General features: G+C 40.0%; 1 protein-coding gene across 15 annotated transcripts in view; it reads right to left on the bottom strand.

Annotated features, from left to right (window-relative positions):
* Nucleotides 1-26032, bottom strand: part of IL1RAPL2 (interleukin 1 receptor accessory protein like 2) — a 410823-nt gene that overhangs the window by 159434 nt on the left and 225357 nt on the right. For 14 of the 15 annotated variants that reach the window (XM_085571059.1, XM_085571056.1, XM_085571055.1 and 11 more), the window contains one exon: nt 5914-6187. The exons of the other annotated variant lie outside the window; for it this stretch is intronic. In XM_085571059.1, coding sequence (XP_085427185.1) covers nt 5914-6187 — 274 coding nt within the window. The remainder of the gene's footprint in view (nt 1-5913; nt 6188-26032) is intronic. 15 annotated transcript variants of the gene reach the window in all.

Genomic DNA, 26032 nt, shown 5'->3' on the forward strand with positions numbered 1-26032 from the left:
CAACCAGTGACAGTGAGCTGAAACATTACTGAGGCACTGCAGCACAGGGAGCTTTGTTATGACAATCTATAGAGGCTACAAAGTAAGGTCAGTCATTTTAAAAGTATCTAAATCTGGGACTGCACTATTAGGAAAACCAAAGGATTCACAATATTCTCATTCTTATCCATGCCACTGCAACAGGGAAGCCACTGGATACCCTCCAACCACAAATGGATATTTCTGCTTGAAGCCCTGACTGTTCTTGCAGCTTCTCACAACAGTAAACATGGTTTTTCAGAGCGACAGAGGATGAATAATTTCTCTTTTAAAGCTTTAGAGGAGGAGGGTGAGTGAGCAGAAATACACATATCACCAGGGAAGAGAAACAAATCTTTGTTTTTCTGCAAAGAATAGACACAACGGATTTCTCTCAATAAAGACAATGTCATCAAAATTATTTGCAGGAACACCATCAGTTTTTACACTATTTTAGATACAAATGTAGAAGCATTCTGATTCCACTTTCCCCTGCATTTTGATAATGCCAAAACATTATATCTCAGTGATAAAACCTCAAAAAATTTTATTTTATCATAGATCATACTGACTTTTTAATGTATCTGTTGTAGCACTGAATTCAAGGATTGAATACTATATCCCACAGGGATTTTGTTTATACAGAATCAGTCAATTTTATTGTGGGAAATGTCACCCACTTTCAGTGTGTGGCATTTAATGCTAGTGCCATACAGAGCCTGGAAAGCCTGTGCCACACTGAATCCACTTGCTCCAAATGAGAGATGTTGCTGCTTCTACAGACGTGTGTACAGGAAAGCTGATCATATACCAGTGTGAAAGACTGAGAGGTAACTATGAGATATGTAATCCATCAGCTACTTTGATGTGCTCCTCTTGGATGTCCAATAATTAAAGACACTAGCCCACAAGCAAGTATCATCTTTAAATCTTTCCAGAGTAAGTCTAAGAGGGAAAAAGCACTTGCCAGTAACAGATATGGAAGAAAATATTCAATGGCAAAAGTGGAATTACAGCACTGCATCCAACAGGGTTTGAGATACAAAATCACCTTTGTTATGAGCAGTTGAATGCTGAAAAAAGCTAAACATTCTGTATTGCCATCAACAAAATGAAGAACTTCATTAAAATACATATTGTAAGAACCACAAGAGATGGCTGCAGAGAAAGCAATCTTACCCCTACACATGTTCATCTTATGACTTATGACTTAGTCCAACATTTCTGTTTGGATCCAAAACCATGCTTTTTTCATGCTGCTCAGAAGCCAGACTTTCAGCACTAAGAGGAGGTGTGCAGCTTTTCCTGGGCTGATGGGTGCATTCTGCAGTCCAGACAGACACTTGCACAGCCCCTAAGCCCTGCCTAGCATCCTCTGAAGTGAGAGCGCACAGGCTGAGCTGCAGATTTTACCACCAGTCCCTCCAGGCTGTCTAAATCTGATTGTGATTTGCTGGTCATGCACTCCACAGACATTCAGAAGCCAGAAGGCTTAAAACCTGCTATTGCTCTATTTTATTACTGCTCAGGAAGTGGTATCTCAATAGCTCACCAATGGCTCAACAAAGGCTCCATTCCTCTGTGCATGTCTGTAGCAATGCTGCTCTCCATCAAGAACTGTGCATGCAGGGATACAGCAAGGGAAAAAGGATACACAGATTTTCTAACTTGATTTGTCAGCAGTTCTCTGGCATCAAATGCTAGTATTAGAGATCTGCAAGCTTACTCCCCCACAGGCATTTAAGGCCCTCACTCCCTTGTTATTCTGCATCCTGTACAAAAATCAAGGCTTAGCTTCATTAGCCAGTTTGATGACCACAAATTTTCACCTCCTGCTCCCCTGTACCCTCTTGAGGCCCAAATTTTCTACCCTTCTGATTCATGTTATGGGAATCAAGTTTATTTCACCAACAGCTAATTAACACCAAACATGTACTTATGCTTTTTACTCTTACTGGTTTTATTCTTTAAATTCTGACTACAGTTTAGTTTGGAGCTGAGCCTAGTTAGAAGAAGGTTTCCATGAGCAGCTCCTAGGTGATGGCAAATTTAGGCTAAATTTTGCTGAGATTTCTTCCTCAGCTCATAATCTTTTCTTTCACCAGGTGAAGATGATCTAAGTTGGCCCAGTTCTTGTTCTGTCTTTAAAAAACAGGCTTTAACACAGAAAAACAGATGTATTTGTTCAGAGAGCAAAAGCAGATCATGACCTGGCAAAAGACTGTCCTACATACTCAGAACTTTAGGCCCACTCTATGCATTTAAGTTGAGTGTAATTTCCATGTTTTGATTTGATGCTTCATAATTTTAAAGCTCATCTCTGAATTCTTCAGTGAAGAATCTGCAATCTAGAGTGCTGATGTGAAAATCCCAGAACATCAAACCTCTGCAACAGAAATGCCAACAGCTTTATCTGAAAGTAGCATTGCTGGGTGCTGGAAGATTAATGGCATTTCCAGAGTATGTACTGGAAGGAGACCTCCAGAACACAGCATTTCCACACTGGGCTGTAAAGTCATGATACAAACATCACAGCATTTACCTGGGAACTGAATGAAACACACAGCTATCCATTACTTAGGATGCCTCCTGGATGTAGCAGCAATAGCCCTGATTTGACAAAATAAAGGCATCCAAGAACAAAGAAGATCCATGGAATTCACATGGCTTAAGTAACACAGCTGGACTCTGCATTCTTAAAAGTCCTTGCAGAATCAGGCCCTTTTCATATGCTTAACACTGGAGAAAAATATCATACTTCAGTTTACATCTGAGCTCAATTCCAAAATGCATTGTGAGAAGGGAGAAGTTGGTTTTAATGCAACAGTAACTTCCTCCTGTTATACACATACCCCCACACCTGTCTATGGAATAATGTTTAATTGGTTAATAAAGGAGAGGCAACATTTAAATTATTATATCAAATCTCTTCAGTCCAGAGAAGCAATCTAATTTATAAAGGCTGATCTAATACTCTTTAATTATATGCAGTATTACAGGTTTTTTTACAAAAGAGTCATTATGATTTTTGAAATGACAGTTCTGCATAAGAAAGGATTCACTGACACATTTAATTTTTACCCATCTTCAAATCACTGTCATAGCAGCCTATCCTTCACCTGCTTATACCCACCCTTTTCAAGCAGGTTCTGAAAAATTCCTTCACACTGCTTCACTGATAGTCATGCTTTGATCCTACGAGCACATGTGAGAAACCAGGAAATGCAGCTTCTTGAAAAACAGGTTTGCTTATTTTTTTTAAAGAATCAAAAAGAAACATTTCAACAAATAAGAAATTCAGTGAAAAGTACAGCTGACATTTTCCCCATACAGTTTTCTTATCTGTCATCTTGTGTTGACTTGGAAAAAAGTCACAAATTGGAGGAGAGTAAATTAAAGCTCTCACTATTGCCTTCCCAGATCGAGTCCATCATTTCAACTCATGAAATTCTGGGACCAGGACACCTCATCCCACTTGTCCCTAGCACTACATCTAAGCATCCCATCCCCTCTCACCCTCTTGCAAAGACAAGCACAAATAACAGAGCTCTTCCAAGCTTGGAAGTGGTGACTTGAAGTGGTGGAACTGGCCACTGGGACATGCAAATGTGGAATTTCATGCTTTGGACAGCACAGGGAAATGTACCAGAGCTTCACATGTCCCTGGTAAGTGGTTAGGAAGACATAAATTTAGAATTGAATTGCTTCTGATTGTCTCTAAAGAGCCTGAATGAAAAATTCTCTGCTGAGAAAAAGTTTTAAATTTATCTCGAATCAAAAGCATTTTCCTTCCCAGATTTTTTTCTTTCAGCTACCAAACCAAAAAACTCAGCTATGCATGCAACCCTAAACCCAGTGTTGCACACTGATGGATACAGTCACCTCTTCATTTTCACTGCATCAAGTTCTATCTACCAGCTTCTGCTAATTCACTCTACAAAAGATGGCATTTGTAACAGAGATTGTTAATGCTTCTGGAAAATAAAATAATATTCTAAAATTACTGCTCTCATTTGTGACCTTTTAACTCTCATAAAGCAGGTCATTCTGGTTAATGAGTAAAACACAAACATCTGCTTATCCACCCCCCCCCCCCCCCCAAAAAAAAAAAAAAGGAATAATAAAGCTGAAATTACACAGTTAATGGTGTGGATAGTCTCCCACAGAAATGTGATCACATTTCAGAACATTACATCTAGCTCAATTTTAATGAAATTAAAATCAATTACTATTGCTGCATCCTCCACTATTTTAAGCCTCCTATGGTTTTATAAACAAAAACAGCAAGACAACATTGCCATGCTTTAGGAAGAAAAAAATAATTTGATAAAGGAAGAAATATAGTCATTTATCTGTAACCACTACACATATTATTCTGCACGCTGACATAAATTTGAAAAAGGTAAAAATATCTGTAATTATGTAAGAAAGTTCTAGTCAAAGCAAGGAAACTGCATAATTGACAAGGAAGATCTTGTTGCTGTGTAATGCCTTCCAATAAGCATGTCATATAGTTTTTAACTGAAAATTAAAAGCCATGAATTATTCAAGAACTTGCCCATTTGTTACCAAAACTGCTTTGTCATGTAAATGAGCAGAGTTTTGAAATTTCCCAGAAAAAAAATATGCCCCAGAATTTGATCCAAGATCAATTCTTTATTTTTCACAGAGGATTTGCATTAGAATGGTTCAGAGTATTAAACTAGTTAACTTGATTATCACAACAATGACTTCTTATGAAAAAAGCATGGCTCTCTTGAATCATATAAATCACCATCTTCCCGTAACATTTCAAAATCAGGGCCTTCACATCACACCCAACCTCCGAGAGAGGAGCTGATAAAAAAACAACAGCTGATAAAAGGCTGCAACACAATCCAACTGCTGCATTAGGCAGATATATCCAATATTTAAACTGGACATTGGAGCCAAGTACAAACCACCACAATCCAGGGCACAATCTTTGATTTTAGCAGCATTCCTCAGGATCACAATGGTCTGAGGCAGCTGAGGCAGCAAGACTCAGCAGAGATGGACAGAGAGTAAATTCTGGGTTCTGAACAGTGCTGTCATTTGCTGCAATACTTGTTATTTAATTCATGAAATGTGCCTAATTTCAGTAGGAACAGCAGACAAGGATGAAGCAAACTTATTATCTGAAACTGAATAGTTTAAAACCAAATGATACAAAGTATCTGCAAACTACTTTTCATTCAAAACTGGATCATTTAAGGAATATTTATTCATTCATTCTTTAAAAGTCCTCCTTTTTTTATCTTCTCATTTTAGGCATAGAGATGACATCAACATCTACACGATGGAAATCACGAGCTCTAGCACATGTTTAATTTAAGGCGCATCCAACAGTTCCAAGACACTTCTGAGAAATGCATTTTTGTGTCTTACCAAATGAGGTCTGCTTAAACTTATGATAAATCATAATTGTATATTAAAATAAACATTTCTTCAAAACCAGACAGAACTGTAACTCCCTGTGGCCTGATCCCATCAGAATAATTCAAACTGCAACTCAGTAATAACTCAGAGGATTTGAAACAGTGCAGTACTTAAAATACTTCATGATTTAAGAAGTATCAGGTTCTGAAGGTTTACAAAAAATTGAGAATTTGCAAATGTTGTACTTAAAAAAAAGAAGTAATTAAGTGAAAGCACATTAATTATAGCTGCTGCACTAGGTAACTGTAATTACTAGGGAAACTAATTTTGAGACAAAGCATTATGTGACATATATAATCATGAGAATAAAAAAATTAATATGTATTAACTGGATGAATATCTAAATTCTAAATTAATTTTTTAACCAATATCTAATACTCCATACATTTTTAACCAACAATCCCCACATTCTTATTTAGACTTTAACACAATACTCACCTTAGAACACATGTGTAGAAACCACTGTCTTGCAGCTCAACCGAGTGAAACCATATGGAATCTTCATCCTTGCTCATCCTAACTTCGGAAAATATAATGGGTTCTTCTAAATCTCCTTTGTTTTTGTACCACATAAGCCTAAGACCTGTGCTTTGGGCCATGCTATAATTAGTTCTGATATAGCTGTAGAAAAGGGCACATTTCACTCGGACTGGTTCACCTGCCAAAGCCATGTATGTCTTGAGATCCACTGACCAGTCAATGCAACCATCAACTGAAAGCAAAACAATAATAAAGAAATATTAGACACAGATACATTTTCCAATATAGTGAAAGGCAGCTTGGGAAATGCAATACAGTACATTAAAAGAGATGGCTTTTGGCATGTGCTGAATTTTTTCAGGGTAATACAAAAAACCTAAAGCAGTTATTGGCAACTAAGGGGTTTCATACACCTTTTTTTAATTATGTGTAGCTGTGACAAATAGAGCACACTGAACTTGCTCAATTCCACTTCTTTAGAATATCATTATCTTAATCCTCAAAACACTAATTCTTTATTAAATAAACCAAATGTTTTGCACCTTAACTACTTGCCTCTGTAAACCAATTGTGAATTCTCCAATTCCTCATTGAAAGAAAATGTACATTGGCATCTGATGCCAATCTTCTCCCTTAAAACTTTTCCATCCACCTCTGTTAATTATGTTGTGCAAAAAAATATCCCCAAATAACAGATGTGACATTTGTTATTTTCTTTTCAGTTCCACATAGTTGGTTTTTTTTCCCTACAGCCTACTCAAACTATAGAGGTCTGTATTATACACAACAGGATACAATTACAACATGCTGCCTTATGCAATCAAATTTAATATAGGAGTCATTCAAATAAAAAGGACCACTTTTGATGTTCTGTTCAGCAAAAACTTTTGGAACAGTTTTCTTAATACTTCAAAATTAACACACATCAGACAGTTTAATAAAAGATCACTTCTCTCTACAATTTTTTCTCCCATTGCTATTATCTTAGTTACAATACAGCCCTAGCACATGCACACGTATCAACATATCACATATCAAAGACCTTTTAATTCAATCATTTTCCATTGCTAAAAAAAAAACTATCAGTGTGAAAATCAGCCAGGAAGAAAACCAAAGAAAAATTTCAAAGGCAGATCATCAAAGGCAAACACAATACCTAAAGTTAATAGACTTCATTAAATATGTAGGGTTTAGACTTTATTGATCATATTAAGCTACAAGTAAATGGAATACCTTTACCCTTACTGCAGCACCTCAGATTCAAGCAGGTAACTCTCAAGTTGCTTCTTCTGCATTTACAGTATCAATTCTCAAACTGTAATTGTTGGATATCCTCATACACTCTTCATTTCATACACATTGTCAATTGCATTCTATCATCAAGTGATTTTTTATCTTTCTTCCTAAACAAAGGTAGTCAGCAGAAATTTCCGTACATGGAATATCAGGTCTGATACTACTATTAGTGACTTTTACAGCCTCTAAATTATGTCTACCATGTTTTCATGTTTCGCTTTAATAATTCAAAAGTAACTGTGACAAACGGAAGGTTTTAATTTTCCCATCACAGTAAATCAGCTTTAAGTGCACTGTGATCAAATGAGCCACATGTTAAACTTGTTGATACTGTCCACTTCAATGGTTTTCTGGTATATAAACTTCCATGTAAATCTTGCTGCAAAGCAAACTTGTAAAAAGAAAAACAACAAAAGCTCAGGAGGGAAGGAAAGTCCATTACTCAAAACATTACTCATGACAGTTTTGACAGGTGAAGGAATATCATGGAGCACCTTTACCCCCAGGGTGTTTCATGTTCCTGCCCCTCACCCCACAGGCAGGTGCAAAAGCAGCAGCTGTTTGTGCCAGCTGACTTCTTTCTTCATCAAAAAATCCCCCAAACCAAACCCTTCACCTGAACTTATGTACATGCTGTTCAGTTAACTTCAGTTTTGATTTTAATTCTCATTTTGCTGACAACATCTATTGATTTAAATTAAAATTCATTGCTTTTAATGGCTTCTGTTAATGACATCAACTGAAAGGCCAGCAGCAATTTACTGATGTTCTTTTTCCTTGCTGCTTCTGTTGTATCCTTCCTCTGACAGCGCCACACACAACAGGACAAGTTTGGATAATCATTGTTTGAAAATCTTATACTGAAGCATTTATTCTCAATGTATCTCCTCCAGATTTATAACATCCTTCACCACGACCAAAGCTGCACATTGTAACCTGAGCATGCCCTTGCCAGGACCCCAAGAAACATCACACTGACCTCCCTCTGTGCTGCTGCACAGGCATGGGCAGCCCACAGCAGAGCTGGAGAAAGAGCCTGGTTCTTCCAGTCCTACAACCTCATCCAATCCACTTTTACATTAAATGCCTGGTTCTGACACCATGAATTATTTTATATAGGTGACAGGATTTTTACACTGAGCAGGTATCATTGTCCTCCACACAGATCTTCCTCTGAAAAGCTTTGTGCTTTTTTAAAGTCCCACTCTTTAGGCTGGTGTGATTTACAATTGAAGGACAGTGCAGAGCTCACAGCTGCCTTCTCTCAGCATGGGATGTGCAAGGCAATGCTGAGCTCTCCAGAAGGCTCATCCCTTGTTCTCCAGAACACACAGGTATTCTCAAAAGAATACCTCTCTCTTGTGATTTAGCAAAGTCACAGAAGTCTAAGTAGGGTCATAAGTTGGAATGAATACAGGTGTCCAGAACTGGAATTTAGATCCAAACTAATTCAGCTGATCTAATTAATTCAGCCAATCTAATTAATTCTGTCACTCTTGTGTCAATCGAATCCTGTCACATCAGCTAATGCTTTCAAACCTGTGCTGGTTCAAAGAAGTTAAACCACACCAAAGAATAACTAACAATGAGACACACGTGGAAAGCTTGTGGATCAAGGACAGCAGTGCCAGGTTTTAATTTTTTTCGCAGAGCAGAGTCACAATCAGTATGAGTTCTATAGTTAGGAACTGACCCAATATGGAAATCCAAATTTGGAAGCTGAAAATATCCTGCTTCCAATGAAATTTCTCCCATATCTACATCAAACAATTTGTCAAAGCACAGCTCAAATGAACACTAAGCAACCCTCCATGTCATTTAATCTGCCTCATCTTCCACTTTCATTTGAAAATTTCCCTTCTCGTGTGCACTTTTCTACTCTTCTAATTGCAAAATTTGAGCTGTAGAAGTATAGGAAGCACAGTGGAATAGATGAAAAGCATTTGAACAGTAATTTACAAGCAGGCCATCAGAGTGGCTAAAAACCATCTCCAGCTGCCCCCAGGGAGCAACACAATGGGGGGGCTCTGTTGGCCATTGCCAGTGCTCCAGTGGAGGCACCAGACACAGTGACCTGAGCCCAGCACAGCACCCACATCCCAAGGAAGAAAAGAAAGAAGAGGAAATTTACACAAGAAACTTTTTTCCCTATTAACATTATCTGAACTAAAGAATTTGAGCAGCCCACAGGAGGCTGACCCCAACAGGGGTGGAGGGGGAAGGTGCAGGCAGGCTGCTGCCCATGGCCCTGTCTGCCCCAGCTGCTCCCCTGTGACAGCTCTCCCTGCAGCAGGCCAGGAGGGGTAATTGCAGAGAAAAGAGCACACAGGGAACAAAGCAACCAGTCATTATAATGTTGGTGACATCTGTGGAGGGGAGAAGTCTCACAGAATAAGCAAAATCTTAATTATTGAAGAAAGACTAATCAAACAGGAGATGACATTTTCCCCTTGCTCTTTATTTCTTATTAAATACACAGGTAAGAATGTTTCCTCTTCTGAAGCTGTAGAGGCTACAATCTAGGTCAGGCTCCCTGCACTCACATGGAAACTGGAATTTTTTCTCTTGCCATGCTGTCATTTAGTGGAGCGTGAGCATTGTTAGACTCGTTTGGAGTATTCTCCAAGCTGTCATCACAAATGACTAGAGCTGCTTAGGTGGAGTTCAGCACTCCATTATCCAGAACAAAGTTTGCTGTCATTTTTGTTGGGCTGGCTCTCAATGTGTAATATAATCAGGTTGGTGAGAAAAATAATAGCATTAGAGAGGCACTTAAATGTATATACACCATTCCTCTGCTACCCTACAATCACCTGGTAAGTGCCTGACTGAAAGCTTATTCAAATTAAATCCTGTCTATTGTGGATGTACTTTACACACTTCCAAAAAGCTGGGTTTTTGTTAATTTTGAACACTAAGAATATATGGAAAACGCCCATTTTTGTCCTACGTTCCTAATGAAAAGCCATTTGCCCACCTATCTGTCAATCTTCCCATCCCCTTAGCATAACTTCTACCCCAGTTGGCCAAATTCAACCCTACTGCATAGAACATGGAAGTGCTCAGGAGTGCTCTCCCCTGCAAGGGTACAGAAGTGTCCCACTGTGTCTGCCCTGAGCTGGGGAACACAGCAGCAGTGAACCACAGCACAGCCCCACTGGCCCATCCCAGTCACCTACCCAGGCTACTGCAACCTGAGCAGAGAGTGAACTGAAAAATGAAGGCTACAAAACTATTCAGGAAAATATAGATTGAGTTGGCTGACAATAAGTTACTGTACTTTTATGTCAGCAATCACCCAAAGCATGTACTACTCAACATTTCCTGGCAATTTCCCATTACTCTTATTTTAAATAAATCTAGTTGTCTAGGGAGTCTAGATGCATTTTAACATGAACAATAATAATTTATAAGCAATTATAGAGGAGCATGTATGTCGTCTCTAAGTAATTTGTCTTTCTGATTGCTGTCACATGAATAATTTTTTGCATTGCGCATCTGCCTGTTATAATTTTTATAGGGATCTGTCAGCTACAGCAATTTATATCATGGCATTGTTAAACATGTTTGCCTACCTTGTTACCTGAAAAATCTCATTTTAAATTGAAATCATCTACAAATAAATCATTAAAAAAATAATTCACTAGCTAATGTATTAAATTTATTGCTCCACAAAGCAGGCAATGCTTGTGACGGTAGGTACATAGTCAGAAATAAAACCACCATTCCTCTAATACAAGAGTTATATTTTTATGTATATGTTAGCTGTAGAACAGCAGAGTCCAGGAACTGATATCCATCATGCTCGGGGTTTGCAGACACATAGCAATGATAGATGCACTCCATTAAGAATGTCCAAAGAGAGATGCAAATTTTTTAGAGTCTTAGAGGGGAGAAATCAGTTATAGCCTATGAATTTTTGGCAACTTGGTATTTTCAGATCTTGATTCTGGAGAAAAGGAAGCATGCCCTGCATTTGAGCACACACAGTAAAGCCTTTAGCAGCTTTGGCTCGTCGTGGTTGTCTCGAGGGTCAGGGTGTTGGATCAGCCTCCTCATATGTAATTGGTTTCACATCCCTGGGTTTTTGACTGCACTGTGCTAATGCTGCTGCAGTGCTTGCAGACCTCTGCCAGCTTCTCATCACAGCCTGGCACTGCCGTGTGAGGTGTGAACATCAGCAGAGCCCAGTGTGTGTACCCTGTCTCCTCCCAGAGCCCTTCCCTGCTCCTCACACCATGAGCTGCTGGGGACCTGAGCTACCTAAAAACTGCTGGCAACCACCACACCCTTCCAAGCATTCTTGAAATACTCCAGTGCTCAGAGCCATATTTGCTGGTCAGAGAACACACTGCAAACACACCCTTTGTGCATTGTTCAAAATCACAGATGTTACCTCCAAAGCATGGTGAGAGCTCTGTGCATGGAGCTCCCTCATAGCTGGCCGACCAAACTGGATGATGAAAGAACACTCTCAGAACTGTTAATGAAAATTCACTCTACTGAGAGACATCTGAACTGGTATCTCTGACATGAAGAGCAAGTTCCTGGCTTGGAGAAGCCCATGCTGGGAATACTCCAGGAGGGAGTGGAGGGTGGCCTTGTCCAGCAGCAGAGAACATTGCCAAGAGCAGGCAGGGAGGGGAGGAGGGGGAAGTTCAGGTAAAATGTCTGAAATCTCTTTTCTGTGAGTTTTACCCTCCTTTGACTCAAGTAGGTTCTAGGTTTTGACTCTATGTCCATATATTAAAATGCATTTTAGAAAAAAAATCAAATAGTTTTCCCCTGAAAACTGTGTCCTGAGGGACACAAAATCAAAAATGTATCTGTTGGAGATATGACCACTTAGAAAATAACAATTTTTGAGCAAAACCAAGTTTGTTGTGGTTCACGATGGGTGGATTTTGCCATGCTTCTCCTACAACCCTGTCAGTAACTTTTACTAATTCTTTTCTATTATGGTAACACCTTATTTCAGCAATAAAGCAAGGGTTTTTTTTTTTGCTGTAGAAACACAATATCTAAGAATAGGATCACTCTAAGACTTTGTATTTTCTCTACTCTGATTTAATTTTCTGAATATTTTCCAAAAAGAATTAGACTATTCAAACTTACTGGTGAAAATGTTTTGGACTTTCAAGGCATATAAAAGTGCAAATATTCCAAAATTCCTGAGTCAAGTAATGATGAGTACAAAAAATCTTCACTAAATTTGTTAACATGCAAATGTTTCTCCAAACCGGGGCCAAAATAAGGAGAAATGAATTTAAACATCCATATACACTACCTTTTTTCCTAATTTTGATCAAAGCTCCAAATTTCTGAAGGATGAACTAAAAATTTTTCCAGACTTGTGTATGCTTCATTTTTTCAACCAGCTTTTCTTATGATCCAGAGCTAAACAACCCAACTCAAATGTCAAATATTCCAGCCGAACTCTCATCATTTCCTTTGAGGTCAAACTCACTGTAAATATATACTGCCAGAGGTTCAAATAACCACAGATTGCTCTGCCCTGAATTACATAAGCATATGAAGCCAGGAGCATTTTAGCCTTGTATTGAAAATATAAAAGAAAGAACATACTGGTAGATCACCAAAATTCTCAAGAGAGAGAAAAACCCCTGAACATAGTCTCAGCTTCCAGGAGCGATGGCATATTAATGAGGTCAAGGCTTAGAAATTATACTAGAAGAATGAAAATGCTGCAGCAGCATGAGTAGAAGTGACTGGAGAGGGGCATTTCATCCTGTAGCACTTGTCAGAGCCAGCTTTTCAGGTGGCACCTTATCACAGGGGTTTTCTGGAACACTTGCTGATGGAGAGGAGAGCAAATCGCAGCTGGCAGGTTAAGATTTTGCTGGAGACAGGGAAGTCTGAGACACATTCTGTGATGGAAAGGAAATCTCTGTTCTCATCATATTCTTTGCTACCTCTTCCAAGTCAGATGTTCCCAGAGACAGATGGAACCTGAAGTGCCCTTCCAAAGCTGTGCTCTTTGCGCTCAGCTGATCGCTCTGCTGAGCACAGAGAAAGAGAGGGGGAGGGCACTAAAGCAGCTCGTTAAAATGCAGCATATTCACCCTAAAAATGAGTATTTGGTGACCTTGATCTCCTAATCACTTCAATCACAGATTTTTAAAGAGCCTGTGTTGAAGTAAACAGTACATAAATTGGAACTTATAAAAGTGGTTGGGTTTAAAATATTCAGTTGATTCTCTGCAACTGTCACCATGTTAGAAAACAATGTAAAAGGCACCTTGAACATTCAACAGCAGTAGAGCCAGGACACGAGCAATAAAAAAATCATGCTTCATGGTCTCACGCTTTCATGTATTTTGTGAAGTCACAGCCATGGGTTCAAGGCATGTGCAGCCTGTCCTGCCTGCTCAGCCCGCCCCCCGTCCTTCCCACTCCAGTTCCCCTCCTGCCATGGGGCAGCAGATTTGGAAGAGCTGTAGTGTGGTCAATGACAAATCTCCTGCCTCTGCCCAGCCTCCCTCTTTGCTCCACAGCAGTAAAGCCAAGCAGGCAATCTGTAGCCAACAAGGTGTCTGAAATACTAAATTTCTTTTCTTCTTTGAGGATCTAGAAATAAATACCTATTTCTTCAAAGTAGCCTGGGAACATTATCTTAAGAAGGAAAGACTGTTGCTCTAGATTGAAGTGACCAGAACAGATACTTGATATTACATCTGCTTCTTGGACTGAACAAGTAACAAAACTTTCCTGTTTAAATCCTAAACTTTAAATTCTATAAATGAACAACTCAGACAACAAAAATAGTCAGTGCAAACACTGGTATGAACTCAAAGGCTCTAAACTAGTGTTCATCCAGATCTGAAACCCATCTAAAGATGGGTTTTTGTTTTCTTGTCCAGAAAATTTAGTAAACAAAAATACTTCTCTTTTCCAAGCTTCAAAATGGGGGAAAAATTTTTTTTTTTTTTCTAGCATGTTGCACGGTGCTTGTTGCCATTTTTGTTAGCTCTTTGGATTCCTGAAGGAATTAATGAATGATGGAAAAACTCAAAGAGAAATTCCCCAGCATCTCTGATACTTCTTTGGTGCACAGAACTATATTCAGGCAAAAGAGATAGAAGAATCAGTATCTAAGGGAGAACAGTTACTGATACCAATAACAAGTAAAACAGACTGGAAATATTCCTTTGCATTTATAAATAAAAGTTTTATCCTAACACAATTTCAGGTAAGGAGCAACACACTGAAGACACACTTTTATATCTGAAGGTATGTGCATTTAATATTTTAAGTACTGTTGACTCTTTATATTTTAAGTGCTGTGAACTCTTTAAGAACACTAAGACACTTTCAATATTCTCCAACAAACTACATTAACCATGTGACATTTCACACAGTTCTGTTTTCATGTCTTCAGCACCATGCAAAATTTGGGAACAAAGCTGAATTCATTTCAATAATTGATGAGTCTCTTTTCATTAGTTTCTTTGAATAAAGTTACTGAAGGTAAAGTAAATGAAAACTAGCTCCCAGATCAAGCAGCTGCAGTCTCAAGCAATCTCAAAATTAGAAAACTCTATATCCACTGCTTGTTATTCCCAGAAGAGAGTAGTAGGAAAGAATTGTGAATAATAAGGATTTAAAATTAAAGAGAATGAATCTCTATTAACTTGTTAGCCCCTGTGGGGTAGAATAACTGGTGTACATACACAAGATTATTTTATCTGGCATCTGTTTTTCAAGTATGTGGACAGTTTGAATTGGATTATCTGCTCTGAGGCCACAGTCCTCTTGAGTTTGGATTAGGTTAGGAAGATGGGTTCCCTGTTGAATAAACAGGGCTAAATTCATTTCTTCTGCTGTCTGTAGAGCAGAATCCTTGAGACACAGGTCTGCTGTAAGAGCTCCTACCACAGCTCCCCTGTGGCAGAGGCAGAGTGCTCGACAGGAAAAGAGAGCAAGTAGAAATCAAAAGAGTGCACCACCAGAGGAAAGCGGGATTGAGTTATTCTGGGGATGATCTCAGTGGTGTTTGTGCAAGTTTTAAGCAATCATTCACTGGGACACCTCAGCAGGGACATTTCTGGTAACCCAGACTCCCCATTTACCATGGGCAGCTTGTGTCTCACCAATGCTCTTGCTCGTCTCACAGCCAACTGTGCCATCATCCCAGGCCTTGGGGCAGAGCCAAATTCCAGACCTCCAGGGGTCTCTTCCAACCCACCTGACTCTATGGTTTGTCCTACCACCAACACAGCCCTCCACAATCCACAGAACCATAAAAGGAGCCTTTCTCACAAACATCTAGATCTGGGTGCATGCCTGCACTGTTCTACTCATTAGTATTTATATTCTACCTTACGAAGATGCAATCAATCTAACAGAAGATTACCAAATGTATTACAAAACTGGTTCCCTATCATAAACACACTGGGTAGAATGAATGTTTTGTGGCTTGAATATCTGTAAAGTACTGGATGAACACATAGCAATGTTAAAAAAAAAAAAAAACAAAAAGGAGGGAGAGAGAGAACACCCAATTGTCAATCAGGACATGCACATAAATAGAAGGGAACAAGTCAAGTTCATCTAATTTACTTGCAACAAATAACTAGCATTGGTCATTTGCTTCAACTCTGCATATTTACCTTTGGATATCTAGACACACTTGCCATTTTACAATTGATTTGCCATTCTTTCTGTTATCTGGCATAGATAATTTCAGCTGCAGTGAGCCAATTACCATTTCCACTAGCATGACAGGAGGACCTCTGTTTGAAAAGGTTGTGACCCACACTCTAACCTAGGTTGTAATTCCTCCTCTCATTTTAATTCATTATCTGCATATATGCAGCAGAATTTAAACAGGAAACTCTCCTGACTGCAGAACACACTAGACAGAGTTTCAGTAAAATGAACATTCACATATCAAAAGAATATTTGCTTTTATAGGATAGTTATGAATATGTTAGTGTGTTATTTGATTGAAATTTCTGTAAGTGATGAATGATGAAATGATTTTAAAAAGTAAATATTGTTCTTAAGACTTGTTTCTATTTAGAAGAAACAGGGTTATTCTAATTGCAAGGCATTATAATTACATGTAAGAAAGAAAAATGGAGATGATTGGAAAATGAGCCATTACAAGAGCTACCTCTGCTACAGACATGTCTCTCTAGGTAAAGTGGCAATGCAGTGCTGTGCTCTGGAACACAGAATTGCACATTTGCTTAGGAACACCTTTACATTTATATATCCATTTTCTAAAAGCTGCCAGTTGCAACATCCTGAAGCACTGCATCCACCAGCAGCTTCTCGCCTTCAATGAGAACAAGGGTCATGTTGATGGGACCACATCCACCCATTTTCTGGAAAAAAAAGCCCAAGGGAGGGACTGCCATCACAGCCCCTCCCATGGCCTGCCAGTTCCCCAAATCCCCACCCACTTCCAGATGAGTTGTGAGCAGTGACTGAGCAGAACTGATCACCAGCACCACCACTCCTCTCAGCCCTTTCCCAAGCTCCCATTCCTGACACCTTGCTCCTCCCTTGGCCCAGCCCAGTGATCATCCCTTATTGGGGTAGAGGGGCCATATTACCATCAGTGGGACTGCAGCTCCCATTCCCAAGGACTTCATCCTATTTCAAATCACTTTCCAAAATCTTTACTCAGGAGATTCAGAGCAGAGGCAACACTGACTGAAATCCCACAAAAACTGGCCCTGCTTCAAGCTGACACAAAGCAGTGGCTGTCTTTAAATGAGAACCACCATAAAGCAGACAGACCCAAATCAGCCCAGTTTTCATCCTTCTCTCACATTTCCCTGTAACTTCATAAGCCAGAAACAAAACTGGCAACAGGAAGATTCCATTTATTAGTAAGCGAAAGTAACAAACTGCAAATACTTCATTACTAATACATCATTTGCTCAGAACAGCACAAAACAAACAAGTCTGTGTTTTATTCATGGGCCTCCTGTCATCCTCAATGGCCCCAACTCTGCAAAACACGCAGCTGCTTCTTGCTCCACTGAAAGGGGATGGAAGATGAAGATGTTTGAGCTCCAGGGCTGAGGCTGAACAAAGGTGGGAACTGAGAATACAGGAGAGGAGCTGGGGAGCTCTTGGAACCTCAGGCCTTTCTTTGGATGTCAACACGTCCTCCAGGTGGAACAGTGCCCTGCAGCCCCCTAATCCATCAGCACATCATTATTAAATCATCACAGCACAACTGTAACACTCTGAAACTCACCGTAAACACCTCCACCTGAGCCACTGATAAACCAGAAAAATCACATAACTGGAGCAACATGTTTAATTAATGTCTCTCCACTGGTTACCCAATACTCAGTGAGCAATGTGGAGATTGCTCATTTGCTCACTCATTCCCAGTTTCTTAATCCTAACCCACATTTCATCATTTCCTGTCCCAGCCTTGGGAATCGGCTGCCATGATAGCTTGAAGACAACTGTTTTATTAATATTTTTAAATTACTAATACAGTAAAGCACAGATGTAACTACATCTGGGTTGGTTACTGTAAAGATCACCCCAAAGAAAACCACTATGTTTTCCACTTAAGAAACCCTGCTTTGAAACCTGGAAAATCAGTACTTCAATTCTTAAACAGAAAAAACCTCACAGTGATTAGGGAAGACATGACAGAAATGCAAACCTGGATCCCTTCTTTTTCCCTCCATCTTCTTCATAGAGAGGAGGCTCATTTCCAAGCCTGACTGAAGTTACCTCAGTAAATTTGAGGCTGCAAATGTGCAGTGCCTGTGGGACTCCCATCCCTGCTCAGGGCAGGCTGTCCCTGCTCCTCTCAGAGTGCTCCTGCTGGTCCCTGATCCTTCCCTCACTGCCTCTGCTAAACCCAAGCACAATTCAGCAAATAGCGGGGAAGTTTCTCAGTGGGGAAGCTGGAGATGGGAGGGAGGATTAATTATGACACACAGTGCTGTGAATGGATGCATTCCAAATTAAAAATGCTCTATTTAATTCAACCCAATTTTATTATTGTTTTGACTGCATTCTTTTTTTCAGCTCGCAATGACAGATTTTTCAGTTGGGATGACAGAGCTGTCATCTGTCCAGCTCTACATCTGAAGGAAGAGGAAAATGACTGTTCCCAGCTGGAGTGGAAAAAGCACAGGAGGCATGTAACCTCAGGGTAGAGATTTTGGGTACAGACAGGCAAGTGAGAGGTGTCTGACAGACTAACACGTGTCACTGGGGCACAAAAAAAAAAAAAAAAAGCATTTTGAATCTGCCCTAATCAAGGTTGAAGCAGAATTTAATGGCAACAAATCATTCTTGTTTTCTCAAGATACAGGGTGCAGGTTCCAGCCTCAGAGGTGTGGATGGCATCCAGCTCCCACAGAGATCAGTGCACCCCACACAACCTCTGCATCCTGCAGCGCTGGGGGACGACACTCCAGGGAGCACGTCCCCACAGCAAACCCTCTTTGTGAGAGGGGAAGAAGAATAAAACAGAGAGAGGCTCTGTTAGAAGCAGGGATATGAATCAGAAATAGAGATGCAGGCGTCATGCAAACTGTGTTAAGGGAACTGCTGATAAAGGGGACTTTTCAAAGATAAAGACTGTCATATTTCTGTTAAAAATAAAACTATCACAAATGCAATCATATTTTTTCATGTGTCACTTGGGAAATAAATGATATTTCACTGGGAGGTTGACAGCGTAAGAAATGCAATTAGAATGATTTACATATTAAAGACATTATTATGTCTTCATTGTAAATATTTCCATCATGATGACTTTGAACAGAATCTTTGCAAACAGAAATATAAATATCCTCATGCCAGATTTCACATAATCTGAAATCATGCTGTGTCAAATTGTCAATTTTAAGAATTCTCCTAAGCCATTACAAATCCCATTTTAATCTCTCCATAGACTTGTCTGCTTTTACATAATTGAAAATAACCACTGCTTGTAATGTGTTAATTTTGATGTGCAGTGAATAACATGGTGCCAGAACCCTTCTAGCCAACCACTGTTTTGAAAAACTGTATACTAAGCTTTCCATCTCCAGACTGCCTAGGGCTGCATAAACCTTTACAATGCAATTCTTTTTGTTATTCTTTAATGCTAAATATTCCAAAGTATGCCACCAAAATCATGAGAGTCGGATATTTTTCCTCTTCCCTGGGACTGATTAGTGTGTCTTCAGTAAGAAAGATAAGCAAATACAACCTCATTAACGAGCTAGGATCTTTAGATAACAAAAAGCACCACTAATAGTCCAATTGCTATTGAACAGCTTCTCCTGTTAGAAGAGACAAATCCACTCAGCAGGAATCACAGACCCGGCACTTCTTTGCTTCTCTTTGCATTTAAAAATAGTCTTGGCACTCCAGAGAGCACGGCTTAGATGAGGGTGTGAGGGATGACAGCAGTGTTCCACCAGACCAACAGACATGCAAACACAGGCATGGACAGAGGGGGCTGAGGTTACAAGAATATAATGCAAGAAGAGTGACTTTCAACCTGGTTTTGCAAACTCTACATTAATTAGGAAAGCATCTCCAAACTTTGTGCTAGGAAAAACATTTACTGCTAATGACAAGTGTAGACTGAATACTAAATATTATTAATTTTTAGTTCTCTGAATAACTGTTAACCCAACATTATTCCTATCTACCTTGGGTTTTTAAATGGAATTACATATAGCCTGCAGCTCCAAATCTAAATGAAAAATGGAGCTCCAATTGAACCTTAGGAAAAAAAAAAGGCAGAAGTTAATGAGATTTAAATTAGTAACAGCCAAAGCTTTCCCTTAAAGAAAACACTATTGATTTTAAAGAGCTACCTAATGAAAAAGAATGGCACTCATTTAAGACATTACATGAACTACATTAGAGTTTCATTTGTAATAATAAATAAGGATGTGCTTTACAGTCCAATTAATCAGCAGAATTTATGTACATATTTTTATGAGTTAACTACACATTCCCTAAGCCCTTAATCACAGTTTTGGGTGAACTGTTTATGGTAGTAAAGAAATTACCATTTCTAAGGCCCAGACTGTAAAGATAATTAAGTACCAGTTCCCTAGAAGAGTTAAACACCTATATGGTTTCTGCATTTATAATCTATTCTTCATTTGAGAAATGGAAATGAATCGTGTTTCACTTTATTCTTCATTAAAAAATGTTTATATTTTCAGTTTAAGTAACTGATTATTGGAAAAATTCTCCTCCTATGAATGCTCTGCAGCTTTTACACACTATGAACACAAAAATATTACTGCCAGAAAAGGCAATACACAGACTCTTTGTAAATTCCCTGAATAGGTAGGAAGTTTGTTGAGCTGAGAGTTTTCATATATTTCCATTCAAACATAATTTCATCACAAGATACTTCATCATAGCATTACAATTCAGGAATATAATACTGTGATCCTATGACATTTAAATATGGAACACTGGTGATCATGCACAGTTTCTTCTCCAAGAACTGCTGAGAAAACAGATGAAGTGCAAGGTCCCCCAAGCAAGTTTCAAATGACATTTAAACCCAACTACTTCTACAAAAAGTAAGCATGCCTGGACTCAGTCCAAACAGAATTTCACCTCATAATTAATTAAAGCTCCAGACAAAACCCATAAGAACAACAAGAACATTCAATTCATTTGCTGAGATATGTGAAAGTGCTAAAATTTAAATTGCTAAATTCCCTACAGATGCTGAAACCAAGTTCACCTGGAGGAACCCCAAGCCCCCTGCCTGGTTCCTCAGCTCCCACCCTGGGAGGTATCTGCTCAGATTCCCAGTTTAAGCCTCAGCATCACCTCCCAGGGCTGCCAGTGTGTCACCAGCTCACACACAGACTGCCCTCCACCTGCTATTGATGACCACGGTGGTGTTTAACTCCTCACCAGCTCTAAAGACAAACATTTCTCTCCAACAGCAAACCAGGAACAAAGGTAACTGCAGTTTCTCAATTAAGCAAGCAACAAAGGTTTCAAGCTCGTGCATGCCAAGATGACAAAGAACATGTAAAGGTGCCCCATATGGTACACCAAGTACCAGAATCCCAGCACAGCACTTCTCTTTCAATCCAATTCACTGGGACAGCACTTCCCAGGGGAGATAATACTTGTCCAAACATGTCTGAATGGCTGGACTTCATCTTTGCTTTGTTAAAGCAAAAGATAGATGTACAAAGAGATGCATTTATTTTTAATAAAGAACATTCATACACATTAATTTCACCTGCCACAAGACTGTGCCTTGAAGAGATTCTTTAAAGTAACTGAATAAAACTTAATCCACCTGTTTCACAGAACTAAGAATTACATCTGCCTTTTTCTGAGCTGATTTACAGATCCCTGGCAGATCTCCTCCCTTACCCTCACCATCCTGCTGTGGCCACCTTCTCATGTTGATGGTCACCCTATTCACATTGTCATCACAATTCAGAGCAGTAGTGCAGCTTGGAATCAAATCCTACCATGACCCTCCCTCACCTTTCCCAGTCCAATCCATAAAGTGGATTGCCTCCCAGAGATAAGCAGCTCTCAAACACATAATCTTTGGGTGGAATTTTGGAAATGGCAACTCAGGTACACTAGGTTGGTTTTCTACGTTGTTCTTCCCATTCTTTAATAAAGAAGTAAATTAATAAACATGAGCATTATATTTGTGGTATTGCCTAAGGCATGAGAAAACCAACTGAAACTGCAGGAGCTGCATCTCTGAATAGATCTTAAGGGAAATAATTAATAGAAACTAACCTATCATTGCTTGTTCCTCTAAACTATGTATTTTAGTAATGTTCAACAAAACTCTTCACAGAACAGAAGGAAGTCCCTCCATCACCACAAAAATGTGACTGGAGTACATTGCAGGTTGGTGAGATGCACCCCAGGGCCCCTGTGAAGGCTCAGGACAGCAGTGGGGATGGACACAGTGTCCCCTGTAACCCCAGCTGGTTACAGCCAAAGGGACTAAGAATTACTGGTGGACTGAGGGCATCAGCTGGCAGTTGGAACAGTCCTAAACTAAAAAAAATTAGTCTAGGTCTGAGAGAAGCAATAAACAGCTGCTACTTACCCTGCTGCCATAGTGATTTTCACATCCATGTAAGCCCTAACAACCAAAATGTTTTTCTTGCTTTTATTTGATTCCACTTTATACCACACTGTTTCTCTTCTGTTATTTTACAGCTGATTCAGAGGTTACTTTCTGGTGTGTTATGGACCACGGCTCACAAACTCCCATTTTGAAGCCTATTTCCCAGAAAACCAGTTTGTGCAGAGCAGCTCAGGCTGCTCTGACAGTAGGCAGCCTTGTACTTCTTCTTAACATCCTCCTGATTTTAATTACCATTGCCTACATTCAATGAAGAAAGTTTACCACATCCCTTCTGACTTTTGAAACTTTCACAAGTAACAGGCTTCCATAAGATTTTTTTTTTCTCCCTTGTGTCTCCTACAGGTTATTTTTTTTTTGCATTGTTTCAGAGTTTAACCAGGTTCACATGCTGTCTGTACAATAGTAAAAACTTCAAGACTTCGAATTTGAAGTTTGATTTCCTCCCCAAGAGCCCTTAGATGAGTGTTTGCTCTGTTTTATACTTTCCAGTGGGAATTCCTACAAGTACCTTGACCTTTCCTCTCTGCCAGCAGGAGGACTGCTGCTTTTATTGCAGGGAGACAACAACAAAAAATATCCTGCCTATACAGACCCAAGGTTCCCTGGTGGAGTGATGTACAAGAAAGATGGGAATTCTTTGGGGATGGAAAGGCAGTGTTCACAAAGAGGTGGCTGAATCATTCAAGCATTTTTTATGCCTGTAACTTTACCAAGTCTCTTTTGAGCTTCGACAAAAGTTTCATAGTCAGATGAGACCAAGTGTTGAGCTCTTTAAGCATCAGCTGCAAGTGAAAGAAGTCCTCCTACAAAAAGCATCTGAAAATCATTTCTTTCAGCTTTGCCAAGGCCAGGCATTCCCTGGTCTTGTGTCCACCCAGATGGTAAAGGCTATCTTAGGACAGCCTTCTCAAGGAGACAAAGTCTGCCCACCATACAGATTAATATGCTAACAAAATCCATTGGCCACTAAAGATGCTTTAATCAACTCTGATTTCTTTTGTAAGAAAAATTATGTATTACAGACTTTGTCAAAAGAGCTTTGTTAACACTAACACTTGAAAAACAACTATGCTAATATGACATTTCCAATCCCCTTGTTCTGTACTTTTATGCCACTTAGCAATGAACTACAGCATTTCCCTCCCAACCTCTAATATTTGGCCATGGGAGTATGTGGGAGGTCACTTTTTAAATTATTTTTACTGTGCTAATTTATTTTCATTTTTGACTTACCTAGAATACACTTGCACTTTAAACTGACTAAATGTGCTAGGTGAAAAGTAATCTTATTATTGGTTTCCTAAAAATTGTTATTACTAAAAATGGTTATTACTAAAAAATGGTTATTAAAATAGTAAACTAATATCCTAGAAAAACCATTTGGGGCAAGACAATTTCTACATGTGTCATTTCTCCATGCTTTCACACAAAATATGCCCTGGCAGTCACTTGAGCACACAGAGCAGCTGTTAAGTCTCAGCTCAGAAACCTAAATGAAGCTGAAAAGGGAAGTCTTGAGGAACTCTGGCACTTAAAAAATAGTGTCTTGCTGTGACACTGGAACTACATTTATAAAGGGCACAAAAATGGCCATCCTTTCCTAACTAGCATTTTTAAAATGCACAAGAGTTTCCAAAAAGCATCAATTCTGCAATTCAAGCGTGCAAACTGGTACTTGTACAGCCACTGAGGATCAGCCCATAACACTTGGTCATCTCCTCTGTGTGATTGTAATGAACATTCTCCACTTAGTGTGATGAATAAAAATCAGAGGCCATGCCAAGGTGTTTAACTAACAGACAGAAATAGGCTTATCCACAGGAACATAAAAGTTTGATTTAAAAAAGCAGATAAAAGGAATTATCCCCATTTCCTAAAGAAAACAGAAATAATGAAGCTTCAAGGCAAGAAAATATTTCCACACACTGCAACTCTTAAAAAAACCACACTGTTCAAACAGCTCCTGTCAAAGGTAATGGTAGTGAAGGGATCCAAACAAAAATTTTTAGTCCACAGTTTCCTGCTCATGAGTTGTTCAGACTTCACATTGATAAAACAATAATAATCAAAGTTACACCTAGACTGAAAACATCAGTTTTCCACATTATTTTCACCTCAGAGTTGTCAGAGTCCAAGAGCAGAGGCCACAATTTAGATTTACACCGCAGAGGTCTTTGCTAAGCCCTGAGCCCTGAAGGATCTCTAGACTGTGAGAGTCCATTGCTGGAGCCCTCCCCAGCAGAGCTGCCTGGAACTACTCTGAGGGCTCCTCTGTCCACCAGTATCCCTCACACCCCACCCAGGAGCTCTCTGAACTTCTGTGTCTGCTGTGTGATGGGCTTGTGATGATCCCTTACAGGGTTGGGTTGTTGGCATTTTTAGATCCCAGCTCCCTGGTTTTTCCCAACCAGCTTTTCCTTTTCAGACTATGAACAAGAATACTCTAGCTGCACTTCCTGCATCTCAGCCTGCTTCTGAAGACAGCTGCTACACAAATCTACCTATTTAAAACTATTTTAAAATTACAAATGAAGAGAGAATCATTTAGATTATGGAGTCCAGCTGAGAATTTGATGTGAGCTTGTGAACCTCTACCAACACTGGCTGCTCTTAGCTGAACCACCTGGTCCTGCTGCACAGCCCTGGCAGCCACTGGGCACTAAGGAGGCTGCACACCCAGAGCAGCAGGGAAGGAGCAGTGTCAAAGGGGACATGCAGGTACTGAACCTCACATGAGAGCACATACACATCTCTCAGATCTGCCCTGCAAGCTGCTACACCTGGGCTGACAGCCCTGCTGTGCTCCCGTGAGCAGGGCCTGGCACTGCTGCCAAGGCACTGGGGCTGGCACCGCCTGTGCCACGTCCCTGCACACCTCAGCAAAGCCCACCGAGCACCTGGGACAGCTGAGCCTTCCCCTCCCATCTGCAGAGCGACCTCCTCACACAGGCCTGGTGATCCACAGCTCCAGCACCGACCCGGCAGCAGACACTGGTCACACAGCTCCTGCTCACAGAAGCAGAGAAAAGCCTACAGGGACTGTGCTCACCCACCTCCCACAACCAACATGGTTCTTCTGCATGCCCTGATCAATATTTAAATGATGGGGACAGCATTAAGAGGCCCTTCCCCGTGCACTGATATGGTGCCTCCAGCCATCCCATCTAGCCAAGGTCTGAAGGAAAAGGAAAAGATGAGCCTTGCACTGTATCTTGAAGGTCAGTAGGTTCAGGCATGTTTGAAAGTTTATCTAAGGCTTTTTGGCAGGTCATATCCCTATTTCCTGATGTGGAAACAATTTTATTTAATACTTCATTGAAATAACAGACCATTGCATAATACCCATGACAACAGTCTTCAGTGCAAACCTGCCACCTCAAACAGGTAAAGCTTCAGTGCAGCATAATTAACAGAATGTGAGTTAACAGCTCTGTAACATGCACCTGAAGCTGAGACACCCGTCCCTTCCATTTCCACATCGATGCTGAAGCAAAGAAGCTGGACACTGCATGGAGGTGCTGGCTGCTGCCTGGCTGTCACCAGCCCGTGGCCACTCAAACCTGTGGCATCCCCCAGAAAGCCTCAGCAGGTCACTCCAGGCACGCTTTGGCTCACTCCCACTCATGCTGCTTCAGCCCTTGTTACTTAAAAGGTGCACTCATTACTGATGACACT

This window comes from Lonchura striata, chromosome 4A (assembly GCF_050655825.1).
Source record: "Lonchura striata isolate lonStrDom1 chromosome 4A, ASM5065582v1, whole genome shotgun sequence".
Taxonomy (NCBI): domain Eukaryota; kingdom Metazoa; phylum Chordata; class Aves; order Passeriformes; family Estrildidae; genus Lonchura; species Lonchura striata.